Raw genomic sequence first — 26512 nt, 5'->3', positions numbered from 1 at the left:
GGCATCACGATGCCACGGCCACGTTTTCCATTAGACTTTTCATGGGCTGGATGCACAGCCGGGCAAAGAATCGGGCCTCGACTCGCTCGGTTAACTCGCGAGGACGTTCATTGGACGCTTGCAAGAGACACCGATTGTCGACGCTCGCTTTTCCTTTTTCTTTTCCCCGAGGGAAAAGGGGAAATGAATTCGTGTTGCTCTACAGGGAGATTGCACTATACCGAGCGTTTCAGCGAGGGGCTCAGAACTCTTGTATTATTGAAGAGCTACAGGAAGATATTATAGCAAATGGGTAGAGAAATAATATGTTTTTTTTTTTTTGCGGAAGTCCTCTGGAAATTGTACTGCGAGTGAAAAGCGCTGGGAGAGAATTTGACGCCCAAACTGTGACGTGTTTATTGCTCGGAGCTATGAAACTGGATAGACAAGAGACCATTGGATAAATATGGCCTATTTTTCTGTTCAAAATAGTAAGCATTTCTATAATAGTTTCTGCGAGAACTTTGTAACATGTGTAGCTAATATATGTTAAATTAATAATAAATGATATAGCATTAAGAACTGGAAACATAATACGTATATGAATATTATATATAATAATTTGACTGCAAGGTGTTTACGTGTTTATGATATATCGATGTACACAAAATGATCATAAATTATGTACAGACTGTGGATCTCATAAATTGCATAATTTATTTTTGAAACTTATGTCGTACAATTAAAATAGAAATTATACAGCGTGTCTCATAAATAGTGTTACCCCCTGAAAGGGGTGGTAGAGAATGTCACTCTGAACAAGATTTTCCTTTACATAAATGGGGTTTGAAGCTTCGTTTTTGTTTCATATAACTTTTTTGTTTTGTTTCATGAATTCAATATATCACATAATTTGTACTTTACCCATTGTCTAATAACAACAAATTTAATAATAATATATAAAATTGTACGTAGGGCCACGTACTAAAATTTCTACATTTCTCAATTTAAAAATCCACAAATTGATAATTTGTAAAATCGACAAATCTGAAAATTTCTAAATTAGATATTTCGTAATTTTATTGTTTGTAAAATACATTAAGTCTACGAATCGTAGAAACCCAATATTAGTAGAACTTATATAAGTAACGCAAACATATGAAGTCTGTATGGATCCCTAATTTTGCTTCGAGGATTTTTATCGACTCTGTTTCTCCAGGGAATAGAATAAGGAGAGCGGAGAATACATTTCGCTCACGCTTGATTACTTTTTATCTTTCGAGCGTGGTCCCGCGTGATTCGACTGTTCTTTTTGCGGATGAAATCGAACCTATTCTCTACGTGTCCTGTATTTCGAGTCGACATTTTGGGCTTGGAGATGTACAGGAGTCTTGGATGAAATGGAGAATAAAAGTGTCATGGTTTATTACGTTCCTAAAACTGAATATACAAGCATTTTTATTATACAAAATTAGGAGACGTGACTCTTTAGAGCAACATAAAGTAGTTCACATTAATATCATTTTTAGGAGATCAGTAAAAATGTATGGATGTATTGAACCTACTTTGAAACGCAAGTTTAATATGTTACTTTTGTGACGAACTTCATATGAGACATCAAGAGCTACAGTTCTTATTTTCGCCAATTTTTGCGGATCTAATAGAAAACTCAATAGTAGGTCTTTAAGTAGCAATGGCTTTAAGTATGCAAAAATCAGAACAAATAAAAATTGTAACTCTTGATGTCCCATTTGAAATTTATCAGAAAAATATCATTTTTGTAACAAACTTCACATGAGACATCAAGAACTACAGTTCTTATTTTCGCCAATTTTTGCAGATCTAATAGAAAACTCAACAGTAGGTCTTTAAGTAGCAATGGCTTTAAGTATGCAAAAATCAGAGAAAATAAAAATTGTAACTCTTGACGTCCCATTTGAAATCCATCAGAAAAATATCATTTTCGTAACAAACTTCATATGAGACATCAAGAGCTACAGTTTCTACTTTCAACAATTTTTGCAGATCTAATAGAAAATTCAACAGGTCTTCAAGTAGGTCTTCAAGTAGCAATGGCTTTAAGTATGCAAAAATCAGAACAAATAAAAATGATAACTCTATATGTCTCATTTGAAATTTATCACAAAAATGGAAGACATTGAAAACTTTTCAAATTGTGACAATAAATATTTTATTTTAACTATGTTATAAGAAATGATGAATTTAAAATTTGCTTACAATTGTACTTGAAAGATTTTTATCTCATGTTATTTGTATCTCAATATGTTTATTCTGACAATCTTTATAATATTCTAGCAATTAATGCATCTCTTTAGATTCGTATATTATGGACTAAAATAAAAAATAAATCAACATGTAGTAATTTGTCTAATTTTGAAAAAATTCAATTTGAAGAAATTCGTCTAATTTTAAAGAAATTTGTAGAAATTTGTCAAACTCTGAAATATCTCAATTTGAAATAATTCATTTAACTCTAAAATAACTGAATTTGAAATAACTCATTTAACTCCAAAATAACTAAATTTGAAATAACTCATTTAACTCCAAAATAACTGAATTTGAAATAATTCGTCTAACTCGAAAATAACTAAATTTGAAATAATTCATCTACCTCTAAAATTACTAAATTTAAAACAATTCGTCCAACTCTAAAATAATCCATCAAATCCAAAGTCTCCAATCTAAAAGACACAACTAAAAATTAGATAAAGCACCCTCTAATTTCTAAGATAACTTTCAAACACAAAAACCAACTTCTGTTTAAAAATCCGCCACCCACGACAGTTTACACTCGAATCGTCATTTTAAAAGCGTTGAAGGTGAAAAATTTCATGGCTGATCTTGCCGGTGCTCTGTCGTAACGAACCGAATAAAACTCCCAGAATAAGTTAGCCCGAGTTCGCGACAGGAACTTTCAGGCTTTTTCGCGCGAGAGTTAAACGACTATATGAGTTAAGTAAACGAACACCGTCCGGTTTGCAATTCCAATTCCCGATCCTTAGAATCCCGGTTACGTTCCCGCTCATCTGATACCTTTGGAGAATGAATGAACTCATCGGTGGACAGGAAAAGTTAACTTTTCAATCGGATACATCCTGTTTCACCTATAATTTCCTCTATCCATTTTGTCCAAGACAAACATCCAGATATCGAGAAAGTCTACAAAAGTTCCCGATTAAAGGTATTGGAGGTATGGATTCGGTTAACGAACTTGAAACCTGAGATTTTTTGTTGCGAACTTTTATCGGCGTATCTTCTCTTCCTGAGGGCGTGTTTATATTATGACGGTAACTGGTGTTAGTAGACGTAGATAGTCAAATTTAACGTGAGTTTTGCTTTTTATTAGGTTTGTTATTGAAAAAGGAAGACTAGGAAAGAAGGAAATATAAAAATTCAGAAATTTTTACATCTCCAAATCTTTATAATCCCAAACCTGTAAATCACCAAATAACTAAATTCTTAAATTTCCAAGTTTTCAAAACCGTACATCAACTAATTTGTGGATCTCCAAATTCCATAATTCCAAAATTCCCAAAATTTCCAAGATTCCTAAAATTCCCAAAATCTCAAAATTTCCAAATTCCCAAAATTCTCGAAATTCTCAAAATTCCCAATTTTTCCAAATTCCACTAATTCCACTAATTCCACTAATTCCCCAAATTCCCAGAATCCCTAAAATTTCCAAAATCCCAAAAATTCCAAAATCTCGAAATTTCCAAAATTCCCAAAATCCCCAAAATTCACAAAATTCCCAACATTCTCAAAATTCCTAAAATTCCCAATTTTTCCAAATTCCACTAATTCCCCAAATTCCCAGAATCCCTAAAATTTCCAAAATCCCAGAAATTCCAAAATCTCGAAATTTCCAAATTCTCGAAATTCCCAAAATTCCCAAAATTCCTAAAATTCCTAAAATTCATAAAATCCCTAAAATTCCCAAAATCTCAAATTCTTATATTTCCTATCAACCAACCCCAGAATTTCTCAAATCCCAAAATTCAGCCATCTTATTTTTCTAACTACCCATAGTCCCAAATTCCACTTCCAAAGACATAATTAATCCCTCGAATAAAAAGCAACGAATAGCCAAAAGAGCACAGCCGTAGATTTTTAATGAAACCGATCGTTATGTTCAGAGGCTTAACCTGTCATAAGATTAAACGTGACGATATTGCGAGTATCCATTATATTTTCCGTTCCCTTCATTTTCAGCAAATCTTCTCGCAGACTTACGAGCTCGTGAATTTAACGAAACGAATATTACCGCGAGCCTTCTCGAGGCGTGCCTGGCATACACGGTTCGCGTAACTCGCATAACAATGGCTGGTGTCTTAAAGCGTGCCGCGAACTTCGACGATTATTAAACCTTGTGTCAGAGCTTTGAGCTGGCGTCTCAACTATTCGCCATATTTGCGAAACGTAATTAACAGCTGCAGAGTGGAAAAACAAGTGCTTGTTGCCACACTTGTGCACGATTGATCGATCAATCTTCTATGACATTTTTTTTGTTAGAAGATCGAAGTGATGTAAAATCAAATAATGGATTCTTAATTTGGAGGTGGTAAAATTTTGGAATTTTGGAATTTTGGAATTTTGGAATTTTGGAATTTTGGAATTCTGGAATTTTGGAATTTTGGAATTTTGGAATTTTGGAATTTTGGAGTAATTTGAGAATTTGAGAGTTTTGGAATTTGGAATTTGGAAATTTGAAATTTTGAAAATTTGGAAATTTAGAAATTCGGAAATTTGAAAATTCGGAAATTTGAAAATTCGAAAATTTGGAAATTTGGAAATTCGGAAATTTGGAAATTTGGAAATTTGGAAATTTGGAAATTTGAAAATTTGAAAATTTGAAAATTTGGAAATTTGAGATCCTACAGCTTTAAAAATTAAAAAATAAAGAAATTAAAAATTTTAATATCTAAAAATTATCGTAGAAATCTGAAAATTTAAAAAAATACCAATTCACAAATTTTTCAAACTAAAATTTTGTACCTCCAAAAATTCCGATATTCAGAGAACTGGAAATACAGAAAGTTGTCACTATGGCCATTGAAAATTTGAAAAAAGAAAAATTTCAATTCAAGATCTCTTTCCATATAACCAATTACAATAACCTTCGATTTCCATAGTGCTCTCGGCGACAATAGAACGAATGTCTATTGTCCATGTGCTAACAATGCACGTGTTAAACCTATGTTTTTCTCGTGTCGATAGAAACGCGATGTTATCTCGAATTTCCTAGCGCTTGTTGGATTTCTTGTTTCGATTAACAAAAAATAACGATCGAAGTCACGCGTTCTAGTGGACGTGAGAATAATAACGATCGTTTGCAAGTAAATGAAATTGCCTTGGCGATGCTAAGTGACTGATACACGTCCAGTGACTCACTTGTATATTAACAACACCAATGACTTCCTTTTCATCGATCTTACCATAATCATTAACATTAGAGTGCTTCGTTTCTTAGTATCGGTTTTTATTGCTCTGTACAGGGTGTTTCATAAGTAGTGTCAGTTACAATGTTTTTCTGAGAGTGACACTAGTTGTGAGACAACCTGTAGATAGCATTGTATTTGAAATCAGTTTTCTTAAGTTCTGATATTTCTATAATCATGCAATAAGTAAGTTGTACAGTCATGTAATAATTAAATTGTGAATCATATGATAATTAAATAATACAGTAATATAATAATTGTATTACATGACCTTAATAATGTTACATAACCTTATTCACTAAAAGCAAAGTATTTTTCCCAAGCTGAAAAAGTCATTTACCAGAGTATAAAACGTCTCACAAAACAAATCTCCGAGCTGCTTTTATTCTTTAAGCAAAACAAATTGAACACAAATAGCATAATCCCCTAAGTACGCAGTAACAACATAATTCCGTAACTATAAGACAACTAATCTGCATCCATCACCGCGCACTGTATATTTTATGCAAACCAGTTGAAACTTTGGTCCATCAACAGCAGTTTCTCACCAACAGATCATTCAAACATCTGACCAAAGTCTGAAACACGCAACTTCGAACAACTGAATTCCACCCTTCACGATGCAACTCCCACTCGCCAACTCCGCGATAAAGCTAAGTCAACCTTTATTGCTTCATCCCCCGTTCGCAACAGGTTCAATTGATACTAGATACGTGAACAGGAAGAAAGAGAAGCTTGCGGATAATTAAAGGAACAGCGGAATGTACGAGGCCGAAAAAAAAGAATGTAAAGATAATGAAAGAGCAGTCGCTGGGGAAATAAAACCGAAGAACCCGTTGCTAATGCTAGCCAGCGAGTAGAGGTCAGCCATAACTGTTGCAAAGTTATCACGAAATTCGTGGCTAGTTTGTACAGATGTCAACCCACGAGTTGGCGCGTGAGACACAAAGTAAAAGAAGCCTATCCCCACCGCGGACACTTCCAGTTACATTTCGGCGAATAAGAATAATAATGACAATAACAACTGCTGAATTCGCACCATCTCACTCTCGAGACGTTTGCCTATCATTGTTTTTGACCTAATTGGTGTGCGACTGCTCGAGTCAATACTACCGTTGGAAATACGTGTGGGGCGTCCATTTTTCTGTTCTGACCAATTGGAGTTGTGGCGATTTGGGGATGTGCTGATTTGGGGACGTAGCGATTTGGGGATGTTCCGATTTAGGGATGTAGGAATTTGGGGACGTAGTGATTTGGGGGTATAGCGATTTGGGGACGTAGCAATTTTGGGACGCAGGGATTTGGGGACGTAGCAATTTTGGGACGTAGGGATTTGGGGACGTAGTGATTTGAGGACGTTGCAATTTTGGTACGTAGGGATTTGGGGACGTAGCGATTTGGGGATGTACCGATTTAGGGATGTACTGATTTGGGGACGTAGCGATTTGAGGACGTAGCAATTTTGGGACGTAGCGATTTGGGGATGTTCCGATTTAGGCATGTAGGAATTTGGGGACGTAGTGATTTGGGGGTATAGCGATTTGGGGACGTAGCAATTTTGGGACGCAGGGATTTGGGGACGTAGGGATTTGGGGACGTAGTGATTTGAGGACGTAGCAATTTTGGGATGTAGGGATTTGAGGACGTAGCGATTTGGGAATGTACCGATTTAGGGATGTACTGATTTGGGGACGTAGCGATTTTGGGGCATAGCGATTTGGAGATGTACCGATTTAGAAACCTAGCATTGCTTATAACTTAACAGATCCACCTATTCGGACAGTCGTAAAAGCAAAATGGAGATCCTTTAAATCTCCACGGCTTCTCGTATAACGACACAATGGCTATAAAATACTTGCTCTCTCGGGACTTTAAATATTATCTTAATTCGCTCAGTTTTGCATACCTTAAGATTTACGAACAATTTATTCCATTTTTTTTACATCTAACATATAGCTTGAACAAGTCTTTAGCACGCTCCACCATGTAAATATCGCGCATGAAGTTCATAAATATATAAATACCAAGAACTGCATATAAAAGTGAATGTGATCGAAATAGAGTTCAATGGAAAAAGTAGGTGAATATATTCTAAAAATTGAATAATCTATAAAGATGAATGTAAATTAGGACACCTGAAATTTTTATTCATTCATCAACTAATTTTAGCTATTTGTGGTCGACGTCTGGCATATTTTCAGTGAAGCTCCTGTATTCTTAAGTACTACTCCGTTACATAAATAATGGAAGCTTATTCAAAATTCATATGATAAAATGTAATTTTAACTGTGTTGAATGTTATATTATTAATTACGTAAATAGTCGAATCTTATTCGAGATTCGTGCCACCAAATATAATTTCAGCCTTCAACGTTTTAAATAAAGCAAATTAATTTTTCCTATCGTTTCGTCACACTATGACGAAACAATAATAACCGATGATCATCTAAAATTAATCGTGAAGCAATGATACTCGCAAGCTTCATAAAATACAAGATAGACATTTCAACCCCTACAGCTATTAAACCCATGATTCTTAATAGCACAACGAATTTCGCGCTGTTTTCATTCCGTCGCATTCACAGTAAACGTCTGTGTGGTTCTTCGCCGTGAAACGTGGAACAGCACCATCGAAATTGCGACGCTAAGAAACTTTTTGCGGTTAACAAACACAGTTTCACTCCTTCTTAGCCCCATCTCCGTTCATTTCTGCAACGATCCGTTCCGCTCTTACGGTCCCTCGAACTTTTCCCGTAGTACCTTTCGATACAGTACGGAGCTCCAAAGTTGGCCTGTACGCGGATGTTCTGCTCGACTTTTGACCCTATTGAAACTTGCGTAGTTAGATTATTCGCGTCTTTGGTAGTAGGTTTCCTGTGTTTGAGAATTCGGGATGCTGGAATTTGGGTATGTGAGAATTTGGGTATTTGGGGATTTGGGTATGTGAGAATTTGGGTATGTGGGGATTTGGATATGTGAGAATTTGGGTATGTGAGAATTTGGGTATGTGAGGATTTGGGTATGTGAAAATTTGGGTATGTGAGAATTTGAGTATGTGAGAAGTTGGGTATGTGAGAGTTTAAGTATGTGGGGATTTGGATATGCGAAAATTTGGGTATGTGAGAATTTGGATATGTGAGAATTTGGGTATGTGAGAAATTGTGTATGTGAGAATTTGGATATGTGAGAATTTGAGTATGTGAGAATTTGGATATGTGGGAATTTGGGTATGTGAGGACTTGCGTATGTGAGAATTTGGATTTGTGAGAACTTGCGTATGTGAGAATTTGGACATGTGAGAATTTGGATTTGTGAGAACTTGCGTATGTGAGAATTTGGATATGTGGGAATTTGGGTATGTGAGGACTTGCGTATGTAAGAATTTGAGTATGTGAGAATTTGGGTATGTGAGAATTTGGATATGTGAGAATTTGGGTATGTGAGAATTTGAGTATGTGAGAATTTGGGTATGTGAGAATTTGGGTATGTGGGGATTTGGATATGTGAGAATTTGGATACGTGAGAATTTGGGTGTGTGAGAATTTGGACATGTGAGAATTTGGATAGGTGAGAACTTGCGTATGTGAGAATTTGGATATGTGGGAATTTGGGTATGTAAAGACTTGCGTATGTGAGAATTTGAGTATATGAAAATTTGGATATATGAGACTTTAGGGTATGTGAGAATTTGGATGTATTTGGGTAAGTGAAAATTTGGGTATATGTCAATTTAGGCATATGAGGACTTGGGTATATGGAAACTTGACTAAGTATCCACTTTCTCATATCATCAATACCTGAAGCCTTCACACCTCATAACCTAAAAATTCCTCAACCGCCCAAACCGAACCAACAATACAAAATCCAAAATTCCAAGATTCATAACTACAAAACATGAATCATTCCAACTAAAGTTAAAATACGAAATCCCCTACGCGACTACAAACGATAACTGAATTAAGATTTCAGAAACGAAAGAGACGGAACCGGTTGAATTCGCATTATTTCCGTCGCCGCGACATCGTTGACTGTTTAAACCGCTTAACCGATTCAGAGCTGGTCGACTAAATCCGCTAATGTTTCGATGTCCGCTAGTGTATCGATGCGGTCAATTAACCATTTCGCTAGCTTAACCGATTTGGCCGGTTAACCTTTTCGCTCGGTTCGCCGTGGCCGGCTGGTCGGTCGCGTGTTTCCGCTGGATTTTGCACGGTGAACGGCTGATCGGCCAGCCGGGAATCGGTTTCCAAAGGAAAGCTTGGAAATTTTGCTTCGTTCTGGTCCCGGTTTCATCGATCCTCGCGCTCGAAACGGCATCGAACGCTGCTTTTATTCGAGCCGAGTTTGTTCGATCGACACGGATGGTCGAACAGCAAACGTTTTATTCGCCCGTCGAATAAAAACGATGTATTTATTTAGGCATATAGTCAGAATGTTTCCGATCTGACTCTCTTTTAAATCCGAATCCTTGTGACATCGCATCATACCACGAACCCTGAATATTATTTCGAATATTTGCACGATTGCGCGCGAATATTTTAATATTTTACTGCTGTTTCCCTCTGATACCGTATTGAACGCGCTGAAGATGGTCAATGTGTTAAAGTATGGAAATAAAGAAAAAAATGTGGGAAAGACTGTTTTGAAAATTTGTACTTTGTTAATGGTAGAACGGAGATGTATATTCATTTTCATCAAAGTTTTTTTATTATAAATTATTTTACAATTTGTCCACTGGATACCGTTAAATTTTTGTGTATCTTTGTGTAAAAAAATTTTGTAAATTTTATGTATAAATTCTTGTATGGAATTTATGGAAATTAAATTCTTATATAGAACTTGTGGAAATTTAATTCTTGTTTGGGGACATTGGGTAAATTTTTACGAACCACATGTTTGTGAACATTGGGTAAATTTTTTACTTTATGTGATAGTATTACTTAGTTTGTTATCCTCTAATTTTTTCTTACTATCAAATGCATTTCTCTATTTTATAAACGTTCCTATAACAACATAATTTTTTGTCATATGTAGCCAATACAGTCATCGAAAAATAACGCTTTGACAAATATAGATGCCAGCATAGAAGAAAGTATTCTTTGATGTATAATTGAAATCTAAACCCCAAAGTGTCCATTGTTCCCACTAGAACGAGCGGATGAAACAGAATAATCTTGCAAAGAGAAAGCAACGATTGCGGAGTTGGAAATAAAAAGGGTAGCGAGTTTAAATGTCCCCGGGTTGTCTAATTCTCTTTGACGATCCCAACGATCCTCGGCACCAACTGCAACCACTCTGGAAACTAGTTAATAGTTGGACAAACAATCTGGAATTACACGCGTTGCGTCTCTCTGCTCGTAACAGGTAGAAAGAGGCCATGAACGGGGGTTGTCGCGCCAACTAGAAGAGAACGGGAAGAGAAACTAGAATACACAATGATGTGGTGACCGGGCTTGTTGAACAGTTACCAGAAATTACCGAATTTTCGTGTCGATCAAGATTGGTAAAATTAGGCGATGCGGAGGAGAAAAATATGGCATGAGGAGAAGAAAAAAATGGGGGATGCGAGGGAGAAAATTAATCGAACGACGACTAGGTTTAATTATTTTATTTAATATTATACAACGCAAGGTTTACGCGATTTTTATAAAAAAAAAAAAACAGGTTTATCTTGTATTACTGATCAAACATACGCGAAGCAAATATACACCTTGAAATCGTTAGCGCGTGTAGAAAAAAGTGTATCCATCGTGTAACAATTACAGAAACAAGTAAACGATCGTCGGATGGGTTTGTCTAGCAATGGAGGGTTGAAATTCCAGCTCGCGAGCGCGAAGCGACAGGGTTGTTCGAAGCGGAACGCAGCCACGAGCGTAGAGCTTCATATCGGCCGTCGCTGGACAATTGAATGCCGATTTCCCAACGGGCCAATCGGCGATTCCATCGAATCGTAATATCGTACGGAGTGTATACACGATGTACATCCTGTATATCAGCGGTCGCGAACGGTATTGAAGGGGTAGGAGAGGAGGGTGGGTCGGGGGTGGTTGGGTTGGTAACGCAGGCTATGACTAGATTTCAATCTGCGAGCAGCGTTCGCTCGCGTGGCCCGCGACCGAGCTTAACCTAGCCTAACCTTCGGCCACGCTGTGTATTTTAAGCGCATTACGATCCCACCCTCGCGAACACTGCCCCCGTTGCCTTTATCGTTCCAGTTGCTCGTCGATCGAACGCTTCCATGTTCCCGTTGGCCAATTTCAGCTTTTTGGAAATTCCATTTCGTCTGTAGAACCAGATTTCTCTACGCTTTTTATGCATTCGAGAAGCCTTGTGGACGGGGTTCGCTATGGGGAGTTGGAAACCATTTTCATCGTGCAAAACACTCATCTGAACGATACGTCTTGTTTTATTAAGCAAACCACTTTAGTCAATAAATCAATTATTAACCGACTAAATTCGATCAACACATCAATTATTAATCAATTAAATTTGTTTAATGATTCAATTATTTTCCGATTTATATTAACCGATCAAATTTAATTAATATATGATTTACTATCAATCGAATTTGAGTAACAAATTAATCAATCGAATTTGACTAATTAATTATTAATCAATTAAGTTTGATTAATAACACAAAAAGGACGAAGAAGAATTCTTTGAACAGTCACGTAGAATGAAAAATTTAGGGGGAGTGACTTTCTCGTAAGATGATGAAGGAATTTTTAATAATTTGACTGATCGATTGCGCCAAATATTTATCATCTTCGAGCAGGCATATAAATGCGAAGGGTTGGCTCGAAGATAGGGTGATGATTTAATATTGGAGGGTTGATTGAATTAGTAAGGTGAAGGTGAAATTAGGGATCACTTTAATCGGGGAAGAACAGTGACTTGAATAGATGCTGATTTGATCGAGCAGATATCTGTCGCCTTTGTGCGTATATAGAAGGGTTGAATTAAGGGGTGAAAGCATGATTTGTTATACAAAATGAGGAGACAAATTTTGGGAACTCAATTGTGAAAAAATAGAGATTTATAACTGAATTGACCAATCAAAGATATCTATCTTTTTATGTATCAGACGTAAAACGTATGAGACACACGATTATTCAAAGGTTCATTAAAAATGAGACCACGAGATTTTTCGTGACATAAACAAGAAGTGGTGCCGAGCAAATATTTTTAAAACATAAAACAAAAATGTAAAAGTGAAGTATCTCGTTTACGAAATTTTTAAAACTGATTTTAATTAAAATTCGTGAATAAAATATTGAAGCAAAAATTATTCTAGCACCTGATCGAACAAAATTTTGATCAAGAAAACGAAGGGAATTATAAAAATATACGGAGATAATTTTGTCCGTAAAACGAAAATAGAATTTTGCAAGCCACTGCTGAGAATTCTATGTTAATGATTCTAGAATTTTTATGAAAGAATAACGTAGCAGAAAAAAAGGGAGCAAAAGGGAAACTAGAATCGTGCAGTGACCCGACAGCGACCGTACCCGGTCCGCTACAGTTTGAACATTTTTAACCTTTTGAGCCTGGCGCTGTTTAAATATCTCTTCAGCTTCGTGCCAGCGGGATTTAAAAAAAATTTTATCACAGTCAGCACTCGGACGATTTAAATGGCCGACTGGAAATAGTAGAACAGAGTCGTGCTCAAAGCTTTTAAACAAACGGCCACGTTAACGCTGACACACCCCAAACGTTCCGAAATTTTAACATAAACACCTCGCATTAAAAATTAACGAGACATTAACCTTGTCGACGTGTAATTACCAATTATCCGACCGTGAAACGATATTTTTTTACGTAACTGGAAAGCTATCTACTAGGGCTTTACAATTTCAAGTACTTTATCGTTGTGGTGGATATTCGTTTAATTGAAGAGAATATGAACGCTGAAAAAAAATAGCGAGTGAAAAAGAACGATTGTGATAAGCGAAAATTGAAAGCTTGTTATATTATTTACAATACTGTTACTAAATTTTATATAATTTTGTTCATTATGTTCCTGACATTTTTCTGGTTAAAATGAGATCAAACACGATCTAATTCGGAACATATTATATTGACGTATTAGAAGTTCTGATATAAAAGAAATATTTGGAATTACAAGTAAATATTTTCCGAATTACGTCGTGTTTGGTCTCATTTTAATCAGAAAGCTATAACGAACCCATCTGTAAAAGTTTGATAACAAAAAAATAAAGAATAAGAAAGTTTTATATTCGTATCGCTATATGATCACGCGAAGCCCGGTCACGTGACTCCCCGTCGAGAAAATGGCGCCGCGCGGGTTTTTCGCCTGGGCGGGAACTTTTTCTATCGCAGATTATTTTCGCCGACCGTACATCGGTTTTTATTAGCTCGGAAAGAAGCATCATGGAGCAATTAAGTTCCGTCACGTTTCTATTTACAGCGAAGGGACGGTCGAAAAATCACGGCAGGCAGTTCGGCGTCGAAACGTTGAAAGGGTGAGATAGGTGGAGTTTTCTCGTTTGTATGTACGGTGTAGCCGGTTCCATTTGTAGGAAGTAACGTTGGCCCGAGGAGTCCGTAATTCGGGTCGAAACCGGATGTCGTCGTGGACTAGCTAGCTGTGGCTCGACGTTGCCTGCCAGTCGAACGTGCCGCTGTTAACAGTTTCCGGAGAGTTAACAAGGTTTCGAGTCCGCGGTGGAGTGCGGTGGACAATAGGACGACATTAGGGCTCGTCGTCTCCGGACACCTAAACCTACCCCTATTTCACGACCGCGTTTCAGACTCCCTCAATATGCTTTTGTTGTTCTCCTTTTCCCTTTCTACCCTTCTCCACCCTCTCTGTGTACCGTCTACCGTGTGGAATTCCTTTATTTGCTCATGTTTCCTGCGGTCTTGTTTCTTTTAATTTTTCTGGAACGTAAATGAGACTCGTGGGATTCGGTAGATAGCCCATGTTTTTTATTGTTAAGAGCTTCGTTGTAACTTTAACAATCTCTGGATGGGACTTTCTTTAGAAATTCGTAAGCTTTGAGTAAATACCCGTTCTTGCCGTTATTTTTTCCAGGGAAGATAATGGAGCTCTACCTCTGTGTCCCTTACGAAAAATATTCGGCCTTCATTTTTTTACGGACATAAAATTATGTTTATAGGATTCGAAAATCTCTGTAGATATAACTTATGAAAAGTTTCCTACTGCTCTACCCTCTAGGGAAATATTTATCTCGCGTCGCAACTATCTCATCGAAAAACCTCGAAATTACATCTCGGTTCAGAAGTTCGGAACTATAACTTTCAGTCTATATCTACCTATCCATGATATATGAGTGAGTAGTATTCGTAAGGCTAAGCTTGACCAAAAATGCAGAAAATTACGTTTCAATCCAGAAACCCTCTCGTATAGAGACTCTCCACCCAACGTACCACGCAATTTACAGTATTCCTGCTTAATTCGTAAGAAAACAAGCCAGAAGCCAAGACAGGCGGTATAGTAGGAAAATTCGTGAGTAACATCGTGTTATACACCGTCGACTGACTTTCTCACCCCTTCTTGTTCTCTCTTTCCCTCTGTTCACTATACCGGCTTTGTGTGGCGCGCATAAACTCGGCACAGTGGTTTCGCAGTTTCATTAACGCAGGAACTTAAGCGAGCGTGCAGCAACTTACCGCTAATTCAAATTAAGTCGAGCAAAGCCACTGGCCGATACGGGTCGTTTAATTAGCCGGGCGACGGGCGAACTGAGTTATTGCCAGCGAGATCTTGGCCCGAGCAACATCTATCTTGCACGCTGTGTGTTTCTCTCTTTATGCATCTATGTCTGCCCGCAAATCGTGGCCTAATTAATTAAAAAAATCCTTGGTCGTTATCGAATCCACGCTATAGCTTTCGCTTTTGCGTGCTCAGAAAACATCAAGAACTGTTAACTTGCTATGTAACATATGGAATATGGAACGTATGTGGACGTATAATTCTAGCACATACGAGTTAAATCGTGTTTACGTTATTTTAATTTTTAAAAATAAAAATAAGATGTCTCGTCGTTTAATTGTGTTTCTTTAGTTGTAAGATACTTTTAAAGATATTTGATTTTAATAGTTTCACTGTTGCTAACATTTCAGCCATGTTACTGCAGTTTGATAAATTTGAAGCTATCAATTGCAATTATTCTGTAATAATTGTTTGAATATATGTCATATGTGTAACAAGATATGTTACATCTGCAGGTTAATTAATATGTTTATGTATAAAATTTGATACGAATAATGAAACTGAAGTAGCTTTTGAAGCATTTTGGCTTTGATTTTGAACTTTCAGAGGAAGACTATTTCCTGGCCCCTAAACGAATATGCAACTCAGTGAAAACTCCATTTGACGAAGGAGCACATAAACCGACACACGAACGGAGAAACGAGCGTCGAAAGGGGTGTGCTAGAAACGATGACGTTGCCGCGACTCGTCGAGCAAAGCGTCCTGATTTCCTTGGATCAGGAGAACTCCCGACGGGCGTCTAGAAACGCAGGGATCTCGATTAATTAATATCCGTGCAATCAAGGTATTGCCGCGTCGCTTGCCGCTCAAGGTGAGTTGGCTCTTTCGCGAAAACGATCCCTTCGAGGGATTCTGGAAGACCCGTTGCCGCAATTTACGCAGGAAACGCTGTCCCAAGTGCAGACTCGCGAGCGAAACGAGCGACGACGCGTGCTTTCAAAGCCGCGATTCTAGAGAGCAGCCGAGCGAAACGTCGAAACGACGAAACAGGACAAGCTTCGTTCCCCTGATTCGCTTCTAACAGATCAAAGTTAACCAACGGTTTATCCACCGGTAGAATTCGATACGATCGAACACGCGAACGTGGATAAAGACACAGCGATGGAAACAAATCGATTTTCCTCCATGAAAATTTCCTCCATAACAGGAGGAAAATTCTAAATTATACCTACGTTGCCGATACAATTTCCACGAATAAAAAAGGCTCTCCATAAAAAAGAAACGGTAAATGTTATCGGTTCGAACAAAAAGCAGAAATATCGCGAGACAGATATCGACGAAGCGGCGATGTTTATCAGAAGATGGAACGAGGATTTTTGGCAATTTTTTGTTGCGACTCCCTTTCGGGAAACGTTAATCTCGAGTACGCGTACAGGTAAATATATCTCTGGAGGGCTACATTTCCATCGTTTTATTCGATTATCAGTCGCGATACGGACCGGCTGTGTACATTTTCATTCGGTAATTTACGAAAGTCCCAGGTACACAGCAGTTGTTGGCGTCTCGTGTTTCACAATTCATAACTTTCCGCTGCCGAAATTGACGATCACTACGCTAGGCAGCGCGACGAGTGTCACTGAGCGTTTTTGCCCGCAAAATGATGCACGACCGACGATATTGCGCGAGCACCGACAACCGTTTCTCTTTTCCGTTTCATAGCGATCATTACGGATCGCGTTATCTAGCTAAACTAACATCGATATTCACCCTTTTAGTTCGAGGAAAGCGGATTATATCGGTGAAATGTTTCTGTTCGTGAACTTAATGTGTTTGTATAGCACATTACTCTTTGTAACGTTGGACATTTTGTGTTGGGATTAATGGAGCACTTGATCTGTCAGAATGCTTTAAGCTTTAAAGTGATTAGTCGTATATACTATTTTGAGATACTTTTATGTCATTAAATTGCATTAAACTTGTTACTAACTGAAGTTAGGAATTGAATACTGTAGTTGACTGTCAGCCATTTTGTATCAAGGATGATGAATCGTTCACATACACTTTTTCATCAAACCTCAAGCTTTTAATTTATGTATTGTATTATTGTGAGATACTTTTAAGACATCACATTGTAACAGAGTTGCTACACTTTGAAATCGGTAACTGTGTATTGTGACTGTCGGCCATTTTGTGTTACAAACATGGGCGAAGAATGTAAACAGTCCTCTCCGTCCAACTTAAAGTTTCAAACTGATCTACAAGTTGCATTTCGAGATACTTTCAAGTAACTAAATCCTACTAGACTTATTATACTTTAAACAGTACGATGACTGTCTATTATAATTGTAACACAAAATGGCCGATAAACAAACATGGACAAAGAACTTAAACAGTACTGTCTGTCCAGCTTTAAGTTTCAAATCAATCTACAAGTGTAATTTCAAAGTACTTTTAAATCATCGAATCTTGCCAAACTTTGTTAAAAATTTGTAATTTGATACGATACAGCAAATAAACAAAATCAACGAAACAATTTAAACCGACAAGTAAAAGTTTGTTCCGAGAGATCACTTAATTGCGTTGATAAGCAGATGGTTGTATCAGGTGCGCGTAGAACAGCAAGTTCACCGAAGTTCCCTTATTAAATAACAATAGACGTCAATAAGCGAGTGATCGACGCACGTCAAGTAAACTACGTCGACGATGACGATCACCTTAACGATATTGTTGTCGTTAACGTTACGGTATTATCGCGGCCGTCGCTTGTACAAACGGGACTCTCGCGTAACGATATTAAAGGATAATGGAGCCCCTTGCAACATCGTCGTCGTCGTCGACGGCAACGAGCTCGAGGACGTCTACACGTCGCGATAATAGTCGCACGCACGCATTCACGAGCGAGTGAGCCGATTCGCGAATACGCGCTCGCGCGATGGTAATGAGAAGCACGCCTCGGGGGCTTTCCACGCACAATGCAATTCCGCTTGTAACTGATAATGGCCGCTGCAGTTCCAGAACACGCTCGTTACCTATGACCCTTTTTCTCATTCTTGCAACCACCTTTTGTTACCTTTATTCCATCCACTCCTGCTGCGACGGTCAACCCTTGGCTGACCTTATTTCTGCAATTTACCATACTCTTAATAAGATAAGCTTTAATTAAGAAAGACGTCAACGGATTTATCAGTCAATGTTCTTTCATCGATCGAGTTTAATTATAGAGCTTGGTATTCAAAGATATAAACTAACAACCAGATAGCTCGTTTAACACATTATACTGAGAAAATGTTAACAGGTGATTTAACTCTTGAAGTGTGATATATTATGGGTAGAGCTGTATCTTTAAATAATACAAGCGCGAGGATCTATCTTATAAATCTACAAATTCATTTTATTGATACGAGGATCACTGTTGTTGATACTCCACATTTGCTTCATCTAATATACATCTATTCTCACATATATATTCCACCTTGTATTCACATCTACTCTCACATATAACGTACATATGCTCCATCTAGTACTTACATCTACTCCCACATATGCATATGTTCCACCTAGTACTCACATGTACCGTCACATGTATGCTCCAGCTAGTACTCATATGCGCTCTCACATATGTGCTCCACCTACTACTCACATCTACTCTCACATATGCATATGTTCCACCTAGTACTCACATTTATCCTCACATATCTGCTCCAGCTGGTACTCACATGTACTCTCACATGTATGATCCAGCTAGTATTCACATGTACTCTCACATATGTGCTCCACCTACTACTCACATCTATTATCGTATACACATATGCTTAATCTAGTATTCACATCTACTCTCAAGTGTATGCTTCAGCTAGTACTCACATGTACTCTCACATGTATGATCCAGCTAGTATTCACATGTACTCTCACATATGTGCTCCACCTACTACTCACACCTATTATCGTATACACATATGCTTAGTCTAGTATGCACATCTATTCTCAAGTGTATGCTTCAGCTAGTATTCACATGTACCCTCACATATATGCTCCAGGTAATACTCACATCTACTCTCAAATGCTCTACCTAGCACTCACATGTAAATCCACCCAGACGAGTTCATTATCATACCTCCATCATCTAAAAACTTCCCCCACGAAATCAAGTAATCCTACATCAACATAACAAAATAAGGCACCGTGTTTCTGACAAGCACAGAGGCCAAAAAGGAATACGAAAATTCAAAGGAGGACGCGTAGACAATTGAAACAGTCGAAAAATGTGGCGACAAGTAGCAGATCCCGGCTCGTTAATCAAGCGGTCAGCACATAGGGAGCAATTATCTGGCGGTAATTAAGTTGGCAAAGCGGAGGTCCGCGAAGACTGGCAAGGCAAAGGACGAACAAGGTAGATGGTTGATAGGGACGATGCTAACGGGTGGTATACGGGTGGTGATGGTGGTGGTGGAGTCAGCAGTGGATGGTGGATGGAAGGTTCTTCGTGGGTTCCAGCCTGATGGAGCTGTTCTGGAATTATACACGGGGTTAGCCCTGAAAACCAGGCAGCAGCCAGCTTTTGCCCCGGAAACTAATTTAACTCTCGCATCCTCCTAGCCAACCGGTAGCGTACAGTCGAACCTGGAGGCTCCAGCATCGACCCGATTTCTATCTCGCTTTAACTGCTTTCCTGTGTGCGACGGTGTCCGACCAGAAAAACTAAATACGTGGCTAAACTTCGATTCGATCGACGGTGTCTCGAGGTGATTCGGCTGACGTTTGGGTTCGCAAAACTATGCGAGATTTGGTACTTTGAGATTTAGACCTTCTAGGTCTTATAATCCTTCACATTCATCAGCAGAATATTCACATAACATAATTTGAACGCCTAAAAAAATAAGGAAGGTTCCTGCTCCAATTTCCATTCGATAGTTTCCAAATCCTTCGTTATATTCTGCTACAGAGGCATTTGTCCTATTTACATAACCATAATGGCGGATTCGAAACGGTTTCTTTGCCAGAACACGTGTTCCATCTAACGAATAATGTTATCAGCAGGGAGGCTAATTCGCGTAGAACGAGAAAATGAAGAGGCTCGAACGTTGACCAAGAGCAAATACGGAATCGACGGTCTATGTCGACGTTAGTGAGGAAGGTGTAAAAAAAGGTTCAGACTATGGAGGATGGGTCAGAGATATTGGCTATCGTTCGCGGGGTCTATCTTGCGAATTAAAACGGACGCATGAATGGTACAATGAAAATTGGCTAATTGAATTAGCGAGCGGCCGAGAGCTGGCCGGATAGATAGGGGTCTCTATAACCCGGCCTCGGATTAGGTGGATTCCATTAAAAGGAACAAAATCCCGAAAGGCTGAAAGAATTGCCCCGGGTCCACTCGATTTCAAAATCAACCTGTTAATTGTACGAATATCGAGGAATCACAATGGCCACTGACTCGTGTGCTACCGTTAATTTGCAAAACCCCTCTTCACCGTTCCATTATCTCCGCACAAGTATTTAGGGGTTGCTCGAATTTTCGTCGCGAATTGAACGTTCGTACGGTGATTGTCCGTGGAATGTTGCTATTTAGCGAAATTGTATGGTCAGCTTTAGTTAACGCCTATTTGCGCTCCTTTAAATACTTGTCCAGTCGAAATTAGATCATTGGATACTCAGTTTTAATGGGACTTTAGGGGAAGTTTATTGGCAAGGTTAAACGGGATCTTTTACTGCAAATTCCCTAATTTGCAATTGTATTTTCAAATACACTAATCTTTTAATTTGTACTATTTTGTTAGGTTGAAATTAAACTATCAAATCTTTATGTACTCACATTTTCAAATTACATTTGCAAGTTCTCAAATAACCAAGTCAAATTCTAGCAGTTTTAAGTATTTTCAAATTTATACATGTCCAAAGTTTGATATTCACAAAATACATCTTCAAATTCCTATATCCACATGTCCCTTCATCCCCAAATCACTACATTCACATATTCCTTCATCCCCAAATCCCAAGAGTACCAAATCCCAATTGTCCCACATTTCCACATCCCCATATTTCTACATCGCCAAATTCCTACATCCACATATCCCTTCATCCCCAAATCCCTACGTCCATATATTCCTTCATCCCCAAATCCCTACACTTTCAGATCCCTACATCCCCAAATTCCAAGAGTCCCAAATCCCAATTGTCCCACATCTCCACATTCCCATATCTCTACATCGCCAAATTCCTTTATCCTCAAATCCCTACGTCTCCAAATTCATAGATCCCCAAATCCCTATATTCCCAAATTCCTAAATCCCCCAAATCCTTACATCCCCAAATCTCTAAATCCCCAAATCTCTACATCCTTAAATCTCCACATCCCTGAATCCCCACATGTTCCTATCCTTACATCCCCAAGTCCCCACATCCCCAATTCTCCACATTCTCAAATCCCCGAATCCCCAATTCCCAAATCCCCAAATCCCCAAATCCCTAAATCCCTAATCCCTACACCCCAAAACCCCACCACTTTCAAACACCCAAATCAAAAAACCCAGTATGTCTCTAAATTACAGTGCCGATAGGTCCGCCACTAAGATAGTCTCGTAATCGACAAAAGTTTTCGCGCGATTGTTCCGTTTAAACGATAATTGACTGTCAAACTCGTAACGCGATGGCGCCGCACACGTTCACATACACATGTGCTCGTTCGACTGTAATCCCAGAAACGGGTTAATTGCGTTATGGCTGTCATTATCTCGGTCGCTGAGCATGCAGTTCTCGAGAGGAGCGTCGGCTCGCCACCCATCGAGACGCGGCTTGCGCACGTAATCCGTGAACGTGTTCCGCTGGAACGTTTACTTCTAAACGTGCGGTGCAAGAGAAATTCACTGACGGTTATTTCATTTGCAACACCGTACGCTTCGACCGCTTTCTCCGCCGCTATCATCATACGCGGCTGCTGACCGTCCGATTATTCTGTTGACTCTCATTGCATTAACCGCGTCAATCTCTATACTCGCGACCAGGTATTTTCATGCTTAAGAGGTTTTGCTTCGCTTTTTCATGAAAGGTTAAGCTGTCTTTCACAATTTTATTCTCGATGAAAACGGTATACAATCCTTTAGATGTCCAATTATACTCATAAATGATGTTGGAGATTATTTTATTAACTCTTTAATATTTTTAATTTAATATTATGTGTGCATCTGCATGAGTATGTGTAGTGAATATGTGTAGACATATGTATATTACACATATGTGGACATTAAATATTATGTATGCACTTGTACGAATAAGTGTAGTGAATATATGGAGACATATGTATATTACACATATGTGGACATTAAATATTACGTATGCACTTGTACGAATAAGTGTAGTGAATATATGGAGACATATGCATATTACACATATGTGGAGATTAAATATTGCGTATGCATTTGGACGAATAAGTGCAGTGAATACATGTAGACATATGTATATTACATATATGTGGACATTAAATATTACGTATGCATTTGGACGAATAAGTGCAGTGAATACATGTAGACATATGTATATTACATATATGTGAACTTTAGCTCGTTAATCGAAGATCATATGTGCGGACGTTACCACTGTACTTGTATGTACATTACACATATGTAAACTTTAACTCGTTAATTGAAGATCATATATGTGAACATTACCATTGTACTTGTATGTACATTACACATATGGGAACTTTAGCTTGTTAATCGATGATATACGTGGACCTTGCCATTATAAATTCTATCAGGACTTGTATGCTTGTTATAGACTTAAATGAGTAGAATTGCACCAAAAAATTAAATCATTTATTCTAACTTTAAAATATCAAGTCTAAAGGAGTTAAAGTATTACTAGACCGCTATAGAAACCCTCCATCTTACCCGTCAAGCACTAAGTGTATTCCGGAAGATGAAACCTTTGATGCAAAGAGATTTCGATGATAGTCAGCTAGATCTCCGATTAACACGTATGACCTATACTTGAATTCCCCTCTCCAGAACTGTCTTTGACAATCGAGTAGATATTTGGTGCTTAGAGGTAGGACATTTTATCAAACGCTTTGACCCGCGCTTCGCGGGCAGCGATTGCGTAAAATATGCAAGCTCGACGAAAATTAAGTAACCAAAGTTACGGCGAAATTACGGGTTTTCGCGAGAGAATCGCCTGAGAGCTTGGTCAGCTTCGCGTTAATTACATAATAATTGTGCTTCTCGTTCCATTAAATAGGTATCATTCCATAGACGTAATCAGTGCATAAAGTTAAAATTACATTCATCTGTTTACGAAATTTCCGTGCAGAATGTACGTCAAACTTTGACTTCAGAAAAGAAGGAAACTGTTATTTTTTTTTCGTTCATTCTTAACCTGACGTTAAACGACGAAGCCGTCTTTTTGACGAATCGTTAATTAACGTTCTCATGGAACGCGTTTTCGCACGAGTTTACGCGCGTCGAAAGGACTTTTCGAGCATCGATCGAAGGAGATAGTCGAAGGAAAACTTACCGGGATCCGAGGAAGGATGAGCCCTGGTGAGTCTGCAGAGTTGCAACGGGAGATAACGAGTATCCGCTCGCGGTGGTGACTTCGGCGGCGGAGGCGTCGCGCTGAGGAAACCGCGCTGAAGCTCCCAACCGACTTCCTGGATGATCGAGGCTTTCCTGAAGTAAGGTGTAACCTCTCTCAGATATTTCACTGCAACAGAAAAAACGGGTCGAGCGGGTCATTACCTTGGAATTGACATTTTCATTCGACGTTCCTTTTACTGCGCTCTTCGAATAATTTACTGCATTAATCTTATGGCTATTTTCATTCAAGTTAACTTTGTTCAGAAGAAAATGATCATTTTAGGTTTTGTTCATTTGCAAATTGCTTAATGGATTATTATACATTCTAGCTCTTAATTTTTTATTTAAGACGAAATGTTCATAGAGCCATTAATATATGTGAAAGGCAAATACTGACAATACAAATATGTTTGAAATAATGACGCATCAGGTGCGTCATACCAGATGTATTAAAAGTAATAACGCACCAGGTGCGTCATTTTAGATGTATCAAAGTCATGACGCATTAGGTGCGTCGTTTGAATCGTATTAAAAATAATGACACACCAGGTGCGTCATTCCATAGCTATTAATTAAAAGTCATGACGCATTAGGTGCGTCATTTGAATCGTATTAAAAATAGTAACACATCAGATACATGCAAGATATATTAAAAGTAATGACGCACTAGATGCGTCATTAGATAGGTATAAGAGGTAATGACACATTAGGTGCGTCATTAGATAGGTATCAGAAGTAATGACGCATCAAGTGCGTCATTCAATAGGTATTAAAAGTAATGATATATCAAATGCATCATTCGATAGGTATTAGAAGTAATGATATATCAAATGTATCATTCGATAGGTATCAGATGTAGTGACGCACCATGTGCGTCATGCGCTACGAAAAGTATTATTGTTACTTTAAACAGATTTCATCAAATATGTGCACAGTATTTTGTTACATTTGTTATTCATAGTTCCAACTAATATTTGCTATTCATAGTTCCAATTAATACGAGTAATACGATAAATCGACTTCCACAGTGAAGTGGTTGAAAATTTAATTAGATACTTTAACACGAATATGTCCAGTCAAGTAAATTAATAAATTAATAATATTGATGATTTATAACAATTTAAGTGGTATACATGGTTGCGTTAAATGTATTAAATTAATAATGACACTGATGAATTCATATGACAATTTAAGTGTCATATGGTTGGGTGATTGTGTGATATGTATATGTGCATTTGTATATATGCACCATGCGTGTTAAAAATATTAAACACGAAGAGCCCACAACAGACAAAGAACTACAATGAGAGGATTAAGTATTTAACAGAACAGTAAGATCAAGAATGATCCAGCTTTGGGTCAATGTTACGCTAACCTGATCAAAGTCACGCCGTCTTACGGTACTCGTTAGACGAATAAATATTCAACGTCGTGGATTACTACGTAAGTAGAGTGCCTTTGATACAGAGCAGTTGAAATATTAACGCGTTAAATGTCACGATGAAAATAGCAGAGCAGAGAAGTGTACACCATAATTGCAATTATTCGGAATACGACCGTTTCATTTTTCGATTTAAGCTCTCCACTTGATATTTTGCCCGGCAGTTCCAAAGTGAAGTGGAACATGGAATAGCTGTTGCCCGCTAATCAAACTGTGGCTATAAACACTTCTACAGATGCTTTCAGCTTTAATTAAATAAGCCGCAGGCACGTTTCACGATAAATTGCAATATTCCATAGTGCAAACGCAAATCCAAACGCGCTCCATAATGATACTTAATATCATTATCAATCACTTAAAGTTTACGGTATTACAATTTTACCCGTTCCTGAAAGTTTAAACTGATTCGGCGACATACCGTGCTTCTATGGTTAATCTGTGATTTAATCCAGCAGTGTGCACAGGTCTAATAAATCCAACTTACAGAGCTAAAATTCATACGTAATAATTAGAATTAAATTCTGGACTGACAGAGAAAGATAACTGCTCGTACAGGTTTCCGAGTTGTATAGGTTTAACTGTGGCCATCGAATGACGCACCAGGTGCGTACCAAACAACCCGTCATACTTTTTCGAACTACTTAGACATTCAGAAATAAAGAAGACGTATCCAGCCCCGATTTGCAATTTATACGTGGAACCCTTGAAGCTGGATCGGTAATTTCCCAGAAATGGAAATTTCCCGACAGAACATTGGCGCTGGTCCGGGTCGATCGGTTCGATATTAAGCCACGTTCTGGAGAAAACGGTATCTCGCTTTTACGAGCGATTTTTACGGGCTAGCTACCGGATTCTCCGTTCACCCCAGGATATCTGTTACTCTCCCCGCATCCCTTAGCCGGCGTGGCGTGCTGCATGTTTCAGTATTTCGGCTAGCCAGGATTGCAGACTATTTCATCGGGGTATCGTTCCGTCTCTAACCAGCCTAGACCCAGTGTTCCTTCGAACTTTAACGAGTTCCTCCGGTATGTAATCGCGGCTCGCCGTTGCAGCAGCGGCGCTCAAACATCAACGACAAATTGGATTTTGAAACAGTCTGTACGTGACCACGGTACCGTATCTTCGACGCCGAAACGAAGATATCACGGCCCGAGGGAGAATTTACTGCCGGTCGCCACGATTTTTCAGAGCCTTTTGCTATCCTCGACTCGGATTCAACTTGCCGATCTTGTCGTAAAAGTGGCAACAGAATTCATCGACGGGATGTTGCGCCGGGAGTTTCGTGATTTTCTCTCGCCTTCCCGTACTCGATTTGCTAGATTGCGTACACGAGATCCTGCTGAAAGGACTCCGGAGCTCTTTGGAT

General features: G+C 38.4%; 1 protein-coding gene across 2 annotated transcripts in view; it reads right to left on the bottom strand.

Annotated features, from left to right (window-relative positions):
• Positions 1 to 26512, bottom strand: part of Syn1 (Syntrophin-like 1) — a 453675-nt gene that overhangs the window by 154661 nt on the left and 272502 nt on the right. For both annotated transcript variants that reach the window (XM_076541971.1, XM_076541974.1), the window contains exon 3: positions 23644 to 23832. In XM_076541971.1, coding sequence (XP_076398086.1) covers positions 23644 to 23832 — 189 coding nt within the window. The remainder of the gene's footprint in view (positions 1 to 23643; positions 23833 to 26512) is intronic.

This window comes from Megachile rotundata, chromosome 2, assembly GCF_050947335.1.
Source record: "Megachile rotundata isolate GNS110a chromosome 2, iyMegRotu1, whole genome shotgun sequence".
Lineage (NCBI taxonomy): Eukaryota > Metazoa > Arthropoda > Insecta > Hymenoptera > Megachilidae > Megachile > Megachile rotundata.
The sequence above is the reverse complement of the archived record's forward strand: the minus strand, read 5'-3'. Positions and strand labels throughout refer to the sequence as shown.